Source organism: Macrotis lagotis, chromosome 1 (assembly GCF_037893015.1).
Source record: "Macrotis lagotis isolate mMagLag1 chromosome 1, bilby.v1.9.chrom.fasta, whole genome shotgun sequence".
In the NCBI taxonomy this organism is placed as follows: Eukaryota; Metazoa; Chordata; class Mammalia; order Peramelemorphia; family Peramelidae; genus Macrotis; species Macrotis lagotis.
This window is the reverse complement of record NC_133658.1, coordinates 344,815,042-344,832,746: the sequence shown is the minus strand read 5'-3', so window position 1 is coordinate 344,832,746 and position 17,705 is coordinate 344,815,042. Positions and strand designations below refer to the sequence as shown.

Here is a 17,705-nt window from a genome sequence, read left to right as displayed (position 1 = left end):
ATTAATTTAAAAAATAAATGTAAAAAAACAGAAAAAGGGGAAAATAAAAAATATACACAAATTAATATTCAGCAAGAATTTTTAAGTGCCTACTCAATGTCAAACTCTGACAATACAAAGGCAAAAATGAAACAATCCCTGTTCTTAAGAAGCTTACATTGTAGCTGAATAATACAAAACATTTAAAACTCTTTGTAGAAGAAATCACTCTGAACACTGTGAAAGACTATCCTTCATTCTGTGGAAATCTGCCGTTTTTCTCCCTTTTCTATGATTTTGATCCTTTTTAAATTTTTGTCATTTCAGTATTTATAGGCCCAGTAGAGGGGAAAGTTTAAAAGAAAAGAAAGCTGTTTATGAAAAGTAACACTTGGAAGAGTCTATGAAACTAGGAAACATTTACCTGATACTGAATTTTCTCTCCCTAGAGTTAACCCTGCCTCAGTTCTATAACTTTCTGAGTGAGATGGAACGTGTCCGAGCCAGCATGGAGTGTTTCTGCTGAAGGAGAAGGAAGAAGATAACCAGTTTATCCTTGTGGCCTGTTCTGTAACAGCTTAGGGGCTGGAGTATCTCCAAAAAAGGGTCACAGTTCTGTTCTAGGAAGCCCAGTATAATTACCATATAAACTCATGATTCATCCCACAGGCCATGTCTCAAATATTTAAACCATTGGGAGGGGGAGAAATCCAGCCAGTTTGTGATACACTCCTCCTTTTCTGCCTTCTAGAACTCCCATTTCTCAAACTTCCAAGATCAACAGTCTAACTACAGAACAGAGTTAACCTGAAATTAGGCAGGGGAGGACCTAGCTATCAGCAACCTGAGAGCCAGAATCTGAAACAAGCAAACAAAAATGTGCATTTAACATGTATAGTAGGGATTCTCTCATATGGGACCCTATTTTAATGATATGTATGTAAAAAACCAAGAGCTCCTCTTTCAAAGACTTCTGTTCTTTGGGGACCTTGACTCAGTCTTTCCTTCTGCACCTGCCCTGTGAAGGTCATCTTCTGAGCCTCCTTAGGAGTCTTTTTCCCTGGCTGAGTAGCCATTGAACAGAGTTCTGCCTTATTTAAGTGTCTAATAAAGGGTTTGAAGAAGATGCCTTGATCCTCTTGTTCATGTGCATTGGATTAAAGATCCTTCTATTTTCTGAGGGTTTGTGATGATAGGTTTGGAAGACAAGATGACCAAAATTTAGGTGAGCTTGACTAGCAAGTCTGGGTGAGACAGAAAGAAATTGCAGGAGTAGGAGCAAGGCAGCAATGCCTTCAGGTTTAAACCTTGAGGAAAAGAAGATCATAAATTTGGAACCTCTTTCAAGACCTTGGTTCAACATCCCTTTTTTATAGAAGAGGAAACTGAGGCCCAGAGAGGGTAAGTGCCTTGCCCACCTCACACGGGTGACAGAACTTGGATTTAAACTTGGGTCCTCCTACTCCAAATCCAGCATTCTATACTAGTATACTATGTTGCCTTTTCCACATGAAGAAGTTGTATATACTGTTGATATGAGACTTTAGTTTCCAGCCTAATTTATCACTTTTCACAAACTGATGATTAGAACATTTAAGAACTTAAAGGGGCCTTATACTCCAGTATGTCCAGATAAGGTGAGGCCTTAGAAGTTATTTCATCCAGAAGTTCTTAACATGGAATTCATTAACTTAAAAAAAACCTTTTTTTTTTTTAAATAACTATTGCATTATACTTGATTTTCTTTGGAATTCTGTGAATTTTATATTGCGTATTTTAAACAGAGTGAGAGGTTGTCTAAGACTCTAAAAAGATTGAGGATGTCTGATCACAGTGACTTAGGCTTTTTTTTCTGGTCTTTGTTTTATAAGAAAATGCTTGTGTTGGTTGATTTTTTTTTTAAAGGAATCGCCTAATCTAACCACCCCTTCCCATTTTACAGTTAAGGAAACAGATCTAGGGAGGAAATCACCTTGTGAAAGGATACACAGTAAGTTAGGAGCTAACTCAAACCTAGGTTTACCCATACTGCTCATTGTCCTCTTTATTCATTTTAACTGGGCTGCCTAGAGTCTTTGCTTATGTTGCTTATCTTTAGTGGTCTCATTATCCATGTGGCCTGTGGACAGCCAAGGTCCAGCCAGGGATTGCATTTTTCATTTCTGGAGGGTTTAGTGTATCTAAACAAAGGCTTAAAGAGCTTATCGACTAAGGCTGCTTCCACATCAAAGCCCCATTACAGACCATCCTAAGAATGAGTTAAATACCAATGAATTAGAAGCACATGAATTCAACTTTCCAATAAATACACATGGGCTTCAACAAGGAGAAAGAATATATTTAGCCAAAAGCATTACAGGTTTCCTTTGATTCTATACTTGCCAGCATTGAGTTACTCAGGTATTTTAGGTCAGTGTTACAATTTTTCCCTCTGTCATTCAGCTAACTCTTTGTGGAATTCATGTTTAAATGTGAGTTTTCAAGTGGTAACTTTTTTTTTTTGCTTTGTTTTGGATTTTCAGTGATAGAACTAAATGTGGTAATAAGTGCTTTCATTTCCCTTTCTTGGACTCATTTTTCCTAACTGTAAAATGAAGAAATTGCATTAGACAAACCCTTTCACCTTCCAAATTCATGGTTTTCAATCTTCTCCCAGCTCAAATTCTTTTTTTAAGCCTTCTAGTTCAAATTCTTTTTTTCCCAATTTTATGTAAAGATAGTTTGCAGCATTCATTTTTGTAAATTTTTCCCCCTCCCCTTCACTCTAAGATCGCAAATAATTTGATATGGGTTATGCACATTCAGTCCTGTTTCACATATTAGTCACTCTGTGAAAGAAGAATCAGAACAAAAAGGGAAAAACGAAAAAACAGAAAACATTTTAAAAGGTGAAAATAGTATGTGTTGGTTTTCATTCTGATTCCAGTGTTCTTTCTTTAGATGTGCATGATATTTTCCATTAGAGATCTTTTTAGAATTGTTTTTGAGTTTTGTTTTGCTGAGGAGAGCTAAATCTATCATCATTGATCATCACACAATCTTTTAAAAAATATTTTATGGGGGTGGCTAGGTGGCACAGTGGATAGAGTACTAGCCCTGGAGTCAGGAGTACCTGAGTTCAAATCCGGCCTCAGACACTTATAATTACATAGTTGTGTGGCCTTGGGCAAGCCACTTAACCCTATTTGCCTTGCAAGATCCTAAAAAAAAATATATTTTATTTGTTTTCCAATTATATACAATAGTAGTTTCTACCTGTCATTTTTTGTAAGAATTTGAATTTTACAATTTATCCGCAATCCTCCATTCCCTCCCCCACCCCCACAGAAGGCAGTCTAATATTCTTTAAATCGTTTCCATGCTATACATTGATCAAAATTGAATGTGTTGAGAAAGAAATCATATTCTTGAGGAGAAAATAAAGTATTAAAGATAGCAAAATTATGTTTTACATAAGACACTTTTTTTTAAAGGTTTTTTGCAAGGCAAATGGGGTTAAATGGCTTGCCCAAGGCTACACAGCTCAGTAATTATTAAGTGTCTGAGGCAGGATTTGAACTCTGGTACTCCTGACTCCAGGGCTGGTGCTCCATCACTGCGCCACCTAGCCACCCCAAGACACTTTTTAAATTTATTTTTATTTAATTTTTAGTTTTTTGCCAGGCAGTGGGGTTAAGTGGCTTGCCCAAGGCCACACAGCTAGGTGATTATTGTCTGAGGCAGGATTTGAACTCAGGTACTCCTGACTCCAGGGCTGGTGCTCTATCCACTGTGCCACCTAGCCGCCCCCTAGACACTTTTTTTAAAAAAAAAATTGAAGGTAATTAGACTTAGGTCTTTGTTTAAATTCCACAGTTTTTTCTCTAGATACAGATTATTTTCCATGACATGTACTCTAAAATTGTTCCTGATTATTACATTGATGGAATGAGCAAGTCCATTAAGGTTGATCATCACCCCCACGTTGCTGTTAGGGTGTACATGTTCTGGTTCTGCTCTTCTTGCCCAACATCAATTCATGCTAGTCCTTCTAGGTTTTTGCTACCACAAACAGGGCCACTATGAATATTTTTGTACAAGTGATATTTTTACCCTTTTTCATGATCTCTACAGGGTACAGACCCAGTAGGGGTATTGCTGGATCAAAGGGTATGCACATTTTTGTTGCCCTTTGGGTGTAGTACCAAACTGCTCTCCAGAAAGGTTGGATGAGTTCATAGCTCCATTAACAGTGCATTAGTGTCCCAGATCATTGTCCTTTCTGATCATACTGGCCAGTCTGAGAGGTGTGAGGTGGTACCTCAGAGAAGCTTTAATTTGCATTTCTCTATTCAGTAATGATTCAGAGCAGTTTTTCATATGACTATGGATAGCTTTGGTTTCCTTATCTGTAAATTGCCTTTCCATATCCTTTGACCATTTGTCAGTCATCACACAGTTGTTGAAGCGTGCAGTGTTCTCCTGGTTTTGCTCATCGTTAGTTCATATAAATTTCACTCACCATTTGTTCATATAAGTTTTTCCAAGTTTTTTTAAAATCTTCTTGTTTATCATTTTTTGTAGAACAGTGATATTCCATTACATTCATATATCACAACTTGTTCAGCCATTCTACAATTGACGGGCATCCCTTCAATTTCCAATTCTTTGCCACCACAAAAAGAACCACTGTGAATATTGTGCATATGAGTCTTTTTCCCTTTTTTGTGATTTCTTTGGGATACAGACTTAGAAGTGTTTTGTTGAATCAACAGGTACATATAGTTTTATTGTTCTTTGGGCATAGCAGGGTTTTTTTAGGGCCATCTTCCAGTTCTGACATTCTGTGTTCTAGGGTCCCTTCCAGCCATAACATTCCATGTTCTATGACCCCTTTCAACTCTTGTTTTCTGAGATCCTTCTTATTTTGATAGTTTAATTTCTAAGATCTCTTCCAACTTTAACATTTTATGTTTTAAGATCTTCTAGCTTTATCTTATGTGTTAAGTCTCTTCCAGGTCTCACAGTCTCTGTACTGATGTTCCCTTCAACTCTGGCATTCTTGGATTCTATAAATGGGTAAGCCCTTTTGTAATATGTCTCTTGGTTCCACTCTTTCCTTTACCTTTCCCTAGTTCAGTTACTACCTCATGTCTGGACTGGTACAGTAATTTTAACATGAATCTGTCTTCAGAAATTCACACCTCCTCCCAATCCATTTTACATATGACTATCCTATTAACCTTCCATAAACATGCTTTAAACACACTTCACTGCTCCTCTCCTCAGAGACTTCTCATTTTTCCCACCATCTATAAGTCCTCTTTGTGATCCCTTGAACCCAAAAGGTAAAGCAAATTGATCTAGTTGTTTCTTGTTCTGCTGTCAAGAATGCTCTCCAGTATCCCACTGTTTTACTTTATTCAAAGTCTTGCTCATATCTCATCGCAGGAAGATATTTGTTCTTTGAGCTCACATTGTGCAAGCTCACACTACCCACTGGCAATACTACCTTGGCTATTATTTGTATATGTTATTTTATTTTTTCTTTGCTACTAGTGTGGATGAGTTTCTGGTGGGTAAGATTAGAACTTCTGTTTTTTTGTTTCTTCAGCTTCTAATAGGATGTTCTTTTTGCATAATAGGTATATTATATATGTGTTGATGGGAAATTTATTTTTCTGAGGACCTGACCTCAAATTCCTCCCTTGCTACAAAGTATGAATCCAGTTAGACTCAGGTCAGCTTTTTAAGATTCATAACCGTGTTTCATGCTCCTGTGTTCTTCAGATTTCTAGAATGGAATGGTGCATGAAGTAAACCCTCAGCTAAAATTTGTTGGTTGATGGATTAATGAGAATTGTGTCTTAGAGGATGCTTAAAACTATTCTTTTCAGTGACTCATTTAATCTCTGGGTTTCAGGTTTCTCCTTTGTTAATTAAGATGGTTGGACTGGGGGCCGCTAGGTGCACTAGGTGCAGTGGATAGTGGCACCGGCCCCAGAGTCATAAGTACTTGAGTTCAAATGCAGCCTCAGACACTTAATAATTACCTAGCTGCGTGGCCTTGGGCAAGCCACTTAACTCCATTTGCCTTGCAAAAACCTTAAAAAAAAATTGCCTAGCTTTGTGACTTATAGGGGCCGGCGCTCTATCCACTGTGCCACCTAGCTGCCCCACTTTAATTTTTTATAACTCAATGTTTCTAAAATTTTTTGGGCAACTAAATAAAGTCCAAACTCTTGAATTTGATATTTAAGGCTCTCCAAAATTTGGTCAAACAACAGCTATCCACATTCATTTTTCCCAAAGACAAGCTTGATCCCAATCAATAGGGCTAGCTTCACAGTCTAGTAGTAACTGGTCATACTTCTTTAATAACCTTTTTTTAATAGTATATTTTTTTTAGGGTGTTGTTTTTTTTTTTATTTCTTTGCAAGGCAAATGTGGCCCAAGGCCACACAGCTAGGTAATTATTAAGTGTCAGGTTGGATTTGAACTCAGGTACTCCTGACTCCAGGGCTGGTGCTCTATTCACTGTGCCACCTAGCTGCCCCTGTAATAGCCTTTTGAGAGAGAGGGACTATGTGCATTCCTACTTCCACTTTAGGGAGTTCATTAATGCCTTGTTCAATTTCTAGTTTTTAAAATAAGAGTTATTTAGATATTCTATTTCCTCTTCTATAATCTAGTCAATTTATATTTTTATAAGTATTTTATTTCACTTAGATTATTAGATTTATTGGCATATAATTTGACAATATAGCTCCTAATTTCTTTAATTTCCTTTTCAGTAGTGGTGAATTTATTCATTAAATTTTTGATACTGGTAACAGTTCTTTTTCTGTCTTTAATCAAATTAGCCAATAGTGTATTAGTTTACTCATAAGACAGACTCCTAGTTTTATTTATTAGCTTAGTAGTTTTCTTTCAATTTTGTTCATCTCTCCTTTGATTTTTCAGGATTTCCAGTTTGGAATTTAATTGGGGATTTTTAATTTGTTCTTTTTTTAGTTGCATACTCAATTCATTGATTTTTTCCTTTCTCTGTTTTATCGATGTAAGTGTTCAGAGATATAAATTTCACTTTAGTGCTGCTTTAACCACACCCCATATACTTCTACCTCTATTTTAAAGAAGAGAAAACTCTTCCTAGAGGCAAAGTGACCCAATTATTATCATATTTAGTCATGGAAGTTTAGAATGGGAAGGGACCTTAGAGGCCATCAAGTCCAACCCATTCATTTTACTGATGAGGAAACCATGGTACAGAATAAGCATGTGAGACAAAACTTGAACTCAAGTCTTGCTGACTCCCAGCCCAGCACTTTGCCTTGCCTACTGGCTTCCAGCTGCAGTATTGAAACCTGCTTGTTAACCAGGTGCTCTGATTCCAGGACTGAACCTTGCTCTCTTGGGGCCCCCTTTTGTGCCCTTTTGCTTCTACCACCACCTGCTCATTCCCAAGTAAGCATGTTTGTCCTTTCTGATACTCTACTTGTCCCCAAAGTCTCCTTTCTTTCTGATCACAATTGCTCTTTTCTTTTTCTGAAATCCCACAGTACCATTTTCCTGATTTAATGATTGTCATCTTAACCTGCCCTTAGTAGAGCTCCAAAAGGTGTTCTTAACCTTTTTTGGTGGGTAGGACACTTGACAGTTTGGAAAAATCCCAAATATCCTGTCACTGGGGGCTTTCAGACCTAGGCTGGACATGCTTGCCCATCAAGAGATGTGGTTGATTGGATCATGGCTTAGTTAGAGGATGAATCTGGGAATCTAAGGCCTTTTTTAGCTCTTCAGTACTGGTTCTGTGGGCAAAGAGGGAAGCAACAACTACCCCAGGTCACACCAGCTGGACACAGATAAAATTCTAACTTTGATCCTCCCATATATTCACAGAACTCCCACATAGGTGAGGTAATAAGACCCATCTGTGTACGAAGATGGGAGGACATAGAAGGGAATGAGGTACAGTTCTTTCGGGCTGGCCCTTCAGACAATGAATGAATGTCTCATGAAGGAATTTGAATTAAAGCTAGGCCTCACTGTGGAGAAGCCCAGCTTCAGCAGTTGGAGAAGACATGCAAGAGTATTCAGGGGAAATGGAATAAGTAGTTGTGATTTTAATTGTTGTAAAAAACTCTTTGAGACATTCCAGGTTAACAGATGGGTTCATGGTCCCTGTGTGAAGCTAAGTTAGACCAAAGCCTTGGGATTCAATCATTCAACATCCAACAAGAATTTTTTTTCCCAGTAACCATTTGTAAAATGCCTACCTACCATGTAGGGGCAGTGTGAAGTAGTGGTTAGATGCCTTTCTCCAGAGATGGATGACTTAAAGTCAAGTCCTTTCCTCTACCCTCCACCCATACTGACTATGGCATCTTTGGCAAGTACTATGACTTCTTAGTTCTCTAGTGATGTCAAAGATGCAACTAGTCACTCCTACCACACTGGAAAATAAAAAATGTAATAAAACATAAAATACATTTTAAAACTAAGCAGCCTACAGAAAATAGGTATGGAACATTGGCATCCAATTTTTATTCTAATTCGACACAGTTTAAGCAACACTCTTAGAAGCACGTTGCACACATGGTGTGACCCTGTACCAATAGCAGTTTTCTCACTGGAGAGTACCCTCTACTAAGGCAATCTCAGACCTAGTCCCAATCTTCATCCTGAATATGTGATGGCCCCTTGCTGTGCCAGACCTAGAAATACCAGACAAGAACCCCAGTTCCCAAGTTCCCAGGCATCCTGATGTCAGGAGAATAATGTTCACAGAGAAGAGAATACAACAGAGTTCACAATAATTTATTTGTGGGGTAACACAAATGCTTGGAGGTATCAGCATTGGGGCTCTCTATAGGAAATGACACTTGAACTGAACCACTTTATACATGGGGCCAGGATTCCAAAAAGAATATTCACATTTGGGGCAGCCAGGTGGTACAGTGGATAGAGCACTGACCCTGTAGTCAGGAGGACCTGAATTCAAATGTGGCCTCAGATACTTGATATTTACTAGTTTGACAAGTCACTTAACCCCATTGCCCTGCCAAAAAAAAAATATTCACATATCTCTAATTCTTAGTGTTTTACCAAGAGCTTTCCCTAAAACCTCCCATTTTGAGGGTGTTGGTACAAGTAGCAGCATCTCAGTTTTTGCTTTTGGTTTTTTTGGTTGTTTTTATTTTTTACAAGGTAATGGGAGGAGGGGTTAAATGACTTGCCTAAAGTCACACAGCTATGTAATTTAGTGTCTGAGGCAGAATTTGAACTCAGATTCTCCTGACTCCAGTGTGGACTGGTGTTCTATCTACTGCACCACTTAGCTGCCCCCATCATCTCAGTTTTAAAGATGAGAATATTGAGTCTCATTTCAAGGTCATAATTAGAAGAGTTGGTTTTCGACCTAGGTCAACAGATGGTCAGACTCCCCCCCGCCCCAAAGACCTTGAAGAAAATGTCTAAAGCAAGGGTTCTTTGACTTTTTTTATGGCCTGGATCCTAGTGAAGCTAGAGGGCATCTTCTTAGAATAATGTTTTTTAAAATAAATGAGTAGTTCTTTTGCTCTGGTGGGCTGCCCCTCCAATCCCAGGGAATAGAGTCTGCTTTTTTCCAGGTTACCTTGATTAGGAGAACTGTCTCACTGGGTCTCTCTGTGGGTTCTGTCTCTCGAAAATTTAGAGTCCTTAGTTTAGAAGTTTTATGAGAGAGCACCTAAGACATGATCCGCTCTTGTCACCATCGTTCTGACCACATTCAGATCCTGATCACAGTCTAGGCCCCCCCAATAGAACAGCAGGGCCCCCTCCCCACCTCAGCCCCATGGCAGAGGGGGGTGCATATGGTCATTCACAGACCAGGAGGGAGGACAGAGCCTCACGTGCTGAGACCCTTGTGGGAGTGTCCCAAAAGCTCAGAAAGCACCCCCAAAACAGGCTTAGGCTGGGAAAATGTGCAAGCAGAGAAGAAAGAGTAGCACCATTGAGATCTACATTATCTATGATCCCAAGAAGGATCAGTATACTCAGTCTGAAGATGAAGTACAAGCTCCTGCATCTAAAGACTCCAAGAAAAACAGAAATTGGGCTCAGGCTATGACAGAGCTCAAGAAAGACTTTGAAAATCAAATGAGGGAGTTAGAAGAAAAACTGGGAAAAGAAAGAGATGCAGGAAAAACATGAAAATGAAGTCAGTTTAGGCAAGGAAATCCCCAAAAATGCTGAAGAAAATAAATGAGTAGTTGGAGGAAATGCTAAATTTCAGTTAGAAGTAAAAATCAAGGGGCGGCTAGGTAGTGTAGTGGATAAAGCACTGGTCTTGGAGTCAGGGGTACCTCGGTTCAAATCTAGTCTTAGACACTTAATAATTACCTAGCTGTGTGGCCTTGGGCAAGCCACTTAACTCCATTTGCCTTACAAAAAAAAAACCCTAAAAAAAAAGTAAAAATCAAGATAGACTTTTTTCCCATCCAATTTCACAGTCCCCCTGAAACCTATTCTTGGACCTGGATGGATTGTCCAGGGTCAAGTTCAGATCCCCTTGTATGAAAGAAAGGTCTAGTGTGAATCCATAGGTATAACAACAAATTACCAAAGAGACTGCACTCACCCTACTGTGTATTCTTGTCTATCTTTCCTAAAATAGGTGTGTGAGATTATCTAATGTAGGCAAAGCTGTGCAGAATTTTTTTACCCTAAGGGGTTAGAAGAGTTGTAAAATGCATTTAGATAGTTTATTTACTCTTCTATATAAAAGAATGTTCCTGCCCTTACTTCTACTGGACCATTATGATTGGTTTTTAGTTCTACCTTGGCAGGGTGATCTGTCCCTGGATGAGTCTTTGTAATAAAGGCAGGCCACATTTTGCACACATACCTGTGAGTGTATCTTCTCTGCATCCTTGGTTTTGATATCAGCAAATTATTACTAGGTAAATTCTCAAGTTAGAGTCTCTTCTAAGTTTGAACCCTCTTCTAAATCTCAGAATCAATCTTGATTTTGATTTCTGGATTCTGGAGAGGTAAGCACCCACCAGATTATCTGACTTTAGGTCCAGCCCTCTTTCCCAGGGATGACTGCCAGAAGCATTTTGCTCCAACAATAATTCTAGGTAGGAGCCCCATGGATCTGACAGATTCCTGGAGGACAAGGAAGGGAGATGGGGGTGGCATTATTGGAGGATTGGGGGAGACACAGAGAGGGTCACAAAGGAGTTGGTTCTGCCCTTCCATGGTGCTTTGGCCTATGCCAGGAGTTGACCACAGTCAGGTGGGGGTGGGGTTAGGGTGTCAGTTTTATGAATGATTTCCTGACAGGTAGAAAAGCTGACTCAGCTGACCTCCTGTGGTGTCCTGCGCTATGCCAGTTTTTCCGGCTGCCAGTCAAATTCACTGAGCCTAGAGCTAATCTGCTCAGACCAGCTGGCTCTGAGGGAAATAAGGGCCCCTTCCAGCTTGGTGGGGAGAACTAAACTGTGTATCTTTGGTGGTTTTTATTCCTTGTAGGTTTCTCAGCCTGATCCTGGGAGGTGGGGGGGGGGGTCATAGGAGAGAGCAGCTTTAAAGGAAAAAAATATCCTCCCTCTTCCCTTTCCTAGAATTCTATTGTCAAACCTCACACACTCCCCCTCCCCCAGCAGAGCCTGGAGCCACTGCCAGATGTGTTTTTGGTTCCTGAGTCCCTATGGGGTGGTGAGCCAAGAAGCAGAGATAGGCACCTGGAGAAAAAGAAAAGAGCTGAGCCAGAAAATCTGGGTTTAAATCCTGTCTTTTTTTACAGTCTGTGTTCTTGGGACTGCACTTCAATCTCCTTGTCTGAAAAATTAGAGGCCTGGACTAGATGATTTAATACTATCTGCATGTCCTTGGACAAGTCATCTGACCTTTATATACCTAGGGTATTGAGTTAGATGACTTCTCAGGTCCTTTCATGGAGACCTATGAACCTTTGAAATCATTCCCATGCTTTGGGCAGTGGAAAGGATTCAAGATGGAGAGTCCATAGATAAGTTCAGTTCCTGACTGTGACTGTGGATAAGCCATTTCCCTTCCTTACCTCAATCTCTTTAGCTGTAAAATGGAGAAAGTAATATGGCAGGGAAGTGGTGGACCCTTGGAAACAACACTTGGCACTTTCAAGTTGACCAAGTATTGTCTTTCTCATTGGACCCACAAATTAGTCCCATTTTTCAAATGGGGAAACTATGCTAGAGGACAAATTATATGGTCACTTAGTTCATAAATATAAACAGATTTAAAACCAGCTCTTCTTGACTTTAAACTGCAGGACCCTGTTACTATGAAGTGCTGGGGAGAGTAGGCTCCCATACTAATTATATTATTGTTATTATTACTATTATTGTTCTCTGCTTTTTCTAGTACAGTTCCCCATATGAGAGGCTCTACTTTGAATAGGCTACCAATATAGATCAGAAGAAAATTTCAACTAGGCAGTAGCCCAGATTCTTCCTTCCTATACAATCAGCCTCTTAAGGAGGACTTCTTAATCAAAACACATCAACCCAGTAGTGAAGGGCATTTGGACTCCTCAGATACTTAACTAGTCCCAATCACCTTTTTTTTTTTAAGGTTTTTGCAAGGCAAACAGGGTTAAGTGGCTTGCCCAAGGCCACATAGGTAATTATTAAGTGTCTGAGACTGGATTTGAACCCAGGTACTCCTGACTCCAGGGCTTGTGCTTTATCCACTACGCCACCTAGCTGCCCCCCAATCACCTTTTTTAAAAAAACTTTTTTTAAATTAAAATTTATTTGCAATTGAAACTGTTTTCTTTCCCTCCTACTGCCCTGCCCTCTTCCTCACCCCATGGAGAAAGAGATTAAAACAAAATGGTATAAATGTAGTCATGCAAAGGAAATTTTCACATCCATATTTTAAAAAAAAGGTGCAAACTGCATTCTTGAGTCCATTACCATTATCAGGAGGTGGGTAATATGTTTCCTTGTGAGTCCTCTGGAGTTGTGTTTGGTCATTACCATGTCTTTTTTTTTTTCTTACAGAGGAGGAAATTGTTTCTCAGAATGAAAACCATTGCCACAGCCAAGGAATTGACTTCCTACTGTAGGGGATAACAAGTACACATAAAAATACATAGAGCATAAATAGAAAGTTAATAAATACAGAAATAAGCAAAGTAAATACAAATGAATTTGGGAAGGAGGGCATTAATCACTGAAGTTAGTAGGAAAACTTAAGAAAGACAGATGGTGCCTGAGCTACAGCTTAAAGGGAGAGAGGCACATTGAGGAGGGAGTGAATTCCAGGAAAGGGAAACCATATGCTGCCTAAATCAGGTAGGAGGGTGTTCTTACCCTACCTTGGATGGGACCTGGCATGAATGAGAGGGGTTGAAGAAGGGGCTACTGTGAGACTGCATTGCTAATTCCCACTTTATTTCAGGCTTTTAAAAAGTAGATTCATATTTGAAAAAAGGGGGGAAAACTGTATAATAAGGTTGTAGGAGAACTGAGGGTTGAGGTGGGTGGGAAGCAGCTGTGGGCTTTCTCTAGGAGCCTAGTGCAAGAATTTCCATCCTGGCACATATCATTTAACTTCAGACTATTAGAATAATCAAATTCTCCAGTCAACAAGTGTAATGTGAAAGAGCAGGGGTACCTCAGAACCTCCAGCCAGAGCTGCTCCTCATCCCTGCAGGGGATGACTCCACTGAGTTGACTGGCCTTTCATGAAAGGCAGACTGAAAAACTACCAGACTAGTTCAACTGCTCAAAGGGCACTAAAGGACTTAAATGATTAAGGATAAAGCAAAAAAAAAAAGTGTTTCACTGACTTAAAGCCCTCAAACATAGTATACAGAGCATTTTTTTTTTAGGTTTTTGCAAGGCAAATGGGGTTAAGTGGCTTGCCCAAGGCCACACAGCTAGGTAATTACCAAGTGTCTGAGACTGGATTTGAACCCAGGTACTCCTGACTCCAGGGCTTGTGCTTTATCCACTACGCCACCTAGCTGCCCCCAGATCATTTCTAAGACAAATACCTTTGACTACTGGGATTGGAATCAGGAAGACCTGAGTTCAAATTCAGCCTTGTTTTTTAGCTACCTTCCTAGCAAGTCACAACCTTTGCCTCCAGTGACCTCATCTGTAAAGTGGGGGATAATGATAGGACCTATCTCCTCAAGGTTGTGAAGATAATTCTTGTGGAGAGTTTAGCAAGTGCTTTCCCCTTCCTCCTTTCAAGCCCTGAGTCTGCTTGTGGGTACCAGAAAAGAACAAGATTGGCATTGCTTTCTACATCTTGGCTCTGCTTGGTTCCAGCTCTGCTTGGCCTGGACACTTCTCTGAAGGTCCTGTTCTTACATTGAAATTACATGTTGCAAATCAGGGCTGATATAGTATCAGTACTGAAATGGACACTAGAATGGAAAATATAAAGACTAGGAGAGACTTTTGAACATAGAATGTAAGATGTAGATATATTTTGTGTGTGTGTGTGTATGTAGGTGTAGCATTTATTGTTTATATATTTGCACATTTATATATTGAGGTTTGCAAAGTACTTTATGTAGTTATCTCATTTGAGCCTCAACAATAATCCTATATGGTAGGTGCCATTATTTTCTCCATTTACAGATGACAAAAAATTGGCTGATAGAGATTAAGTGACTTCCCCAGAATCACATACTAAATACCTGAGACAGGGTTGTACTCTGGTCTTTCTGACACCAAACACTAATCTCTATGCTACTTAGCTGCCAACTACTTCCCCCTATTTTGCAAAGTCCCAGAGGGAGGAAAGGCTGAAGAGGCCAAGAGACCTTAAAAAATAACACACAATAAAGATTAAAAGTGATGGAGCTAGCCATGGTAAACAGAATGAAAATTTCATTGTAATGTGATAGGAAACCATTGACTTAAACAGGGTTGAAGTTATGAACTGGTTTAGTTGTTTTGGAAAGCAGTTTGAAATTAGGCTAAGAAACCTATTAAAATGTTTATACCTGGGGCAGCTAGGTGACCTAGGTACCAGCCCTGAAGTTAGGAGGACCTGAGTTCAAATTCGACCTCAGACACTTGATATTTACTAGCTATGTGACCTTGGGCTAGCCACTTGCCTCTAGTGCCTCAAAAAATGAAATGTTCATAGCAAATATCCCACTACAAGGCATGTATTCCAAGGAGGTCAAAGGCAGAAAAAAAAGGCCTCATGGATTAATAATAATATGTTTTATTGTGGCAAAAAAATGGAAATGGGGCAGCTAGGTGGCTTAGTGGATAGAGCACCGGCCCTGGAGTTAGGATGGACCTGAGTTCAAATCCAGACTCAGACACTTAATAATCACCTAGTTGTGTGACCTTGGCCAAGTCAATTAACTACATTGCCTTAAATAAAATTAGAAATAATTTTTTTTAAAACTGAAAACAAAGTAGACACCCATCAACTAGATAAAGACTAAAAAAATTGTAGCATGAAAATGTGATGGAATATCACTGTACTGTTGCAGTGAGTTCTTTCCTCCTCTCTAGAATATCACTGTACTGCAGCAATGAGCTCTTCCCTCCTCTCCAGATCAATCTGCTGAAATTCTTCCCTTCTTATAGGTTCAGTTCAGTTGCCCTCTTGAGTTTTCTCTGACCCCCATCAAGTGAAAGTGTTTTCACCAAAGATTTTGCCTGTTTCATGGAAATTCCAAATGAAAGAGGGGATTTCCTATAGATAATAAGTGCCAGACACTGGTTTCTTTTGGGGAATGTTATTTTGTGATTGACTCAAGTCCCAAAATATTTCAGGACCTCCTCAAGGAGATCTGACACTATTCCAAAGAAATCAGTCTAATAATCCAAACAAAAAGAATAACGTGGGTGAAGAATGCCTATTGCCTAGGATTATGACATGTATTTTGGTAGTCTGAACATTGCAGTAGTTAAACAGTATATATCTTGGATTGTGGAAAGACAGTAGACTGGGAACAAGATTGAATAAGAAATTGGACACTTTCAAAGACTCTAAGCTATTTGCTGACACTACTGTGCCTCTCGTGATGCTATTGTGCCTGAAAAATGTAAAAATGACATAATTTTTGAAGAATTAAAATTGCAAGTTACCCAAATGGCAATGGAGGGATGTGTGGTAGACCTAGGTAAGCTACCCAAGATAATTTGTTAAGAGGAAATCCTATGAAAGTGTTGGGATAAATATGATTGTAAAGGACTGTGGACTGGTCATATAATGAAAGCAAGGGATAATCGGTATACGTATATATACATACATATATATATATATATATATATGTATATATATAAAATTCAAGTCCTGTATTTGTATTAGAACTCATGGAACCTTTTTTTATTTTAGGGTTTGTTTGTTTTTTTGCAAGGCAGTGGGGTTAAGTAGCTTGCTCAAAGCCACACAGCTAGGCAATTATTAAGTGTCTCAGGCCACATTTGAACTCAGGTACTCCTGACTCCAGGGCCGGTGCTCTATCCACTGTGCCACCTAGCTGCCCCTCTTTTTTTTTAACTTTTAGCAATCTTTTAAAAAAAATTTAATTCCTAATTTTCTTTTTTCAGCCCCCTTGCTGAAAGGTAAACAACATGATATCCATTATTCACATGCAAAACATCTCATGAGATCCTCTAAACCCTAGAGGTAGATTCTAGCAGGATAGTGTCCTTCTTTGGAGGATCTCTATGGAAGAAAATAGACAAACATACAAATGGGTGAGAATTTATAAATTGGTCACCATCTTGAGCACTGAAGGGAATACCCACAAAGATGAGACTATACAGCTGCTGAAATATTGCAACATAGCCTTACATTCATCAGAGGTCTGAAAACAGTATCTCTTTGTGCCTTACCATTTTCCGGTCTTTTTCAAGGTGCTTCCTCTCCCTTGCCTTCCTATTTTTGTAATGCTTTCCTTTAGCATTTCAGGCTCTTGATGCTGGGCCACTGCTGATTGTCTTGCCACTGACTCCAATGATTCTGGAGTAAGAATGAGTCTGATGACTTTGTGCAGCTCTGCCTCATTCATATCCAATTCACACACAAGTCAAGACATCATGATATCCTTAGTCCTCTTCAAAAATGGAGGAGAAACAACAGCAAGATTCTTCATAACCTTATCCCTTCCTACTTTACTCTTCTTCATGACCACTTTGGTTCTGCTACATTGGCCTTGCTGTTCTCCCACAGGACACTTTCTATCCCAGGGTCTTTGCATTGACTATCCTTGCCAAAAAATCCCCTGTTCCCCCCTCTCCCCTACCCCTTCCCAACCTCTGCCTTTTAGTTCCTTTGGTTTTCTTCAAGAGTCAGTTCAACTAGGGGGAGCTAGGTAGCACAGTGGATAGCGCACCGGCCCTGGAGTCAGGAGTTCCTGGGTTCAAATCCAGCCTCGGACACTTAATAATTACCTAGCTGTGTGGCCTTGGGCAATCCATGTAACCCCAACGCCTTGCAAAAAAAAAAAACAAAACCCTTAAAAAAGAGTCAGTTCAGCTGACTTCACTTTTCCATCCCTCCAGCTTCTAGGGCCTTACTCTATCTTCATCTATTCTATTTTCTTAAAGGTAACTAGGTTTTGCTTGGTTTGTTTTTTGTTTTTTAGGTTTTTGCTAGGCAATGGGGTTAAGTGGCCAAGGCCACACAGCTAGGTAATTATTAAGTGTCCGAGGCTGGATTTGAACCCAGGAACTCCTGACTCCAGGGCCGGTGCGCTATCCACTGTGCCACCTAGCCGCCCCTAGGTA

General features: G+C 39.6%; 1 protein-coding gene across 2 annotated transcripts in view; it reads left to right on the top strand.

Annotated features, from left to right (window-relative positions):
• The window catches only part of COMMD7 (COMM domain containing 7), a 43,662-nt gene extending 26,382 nt beyond the window's left edge, over window positions 1-17,280 (top strand). For both annotated transcript variants that reach the window (XM_074211878.1, XM_074211877.1), the window contains exon 9: window positions 429-17,280. In XM_074211878.1, coding sequence (XP_074067979.1) covers window positions 429-505 — 77 coding nt within the window. In that variant the 3' untranslated portion in view covers window positions 506-17,280. The remainder of the gene's footprint in view (window positions 1-428) is intronic.
• Window positions 17,281-17,705: the final 425 nt, after the last annotated feature.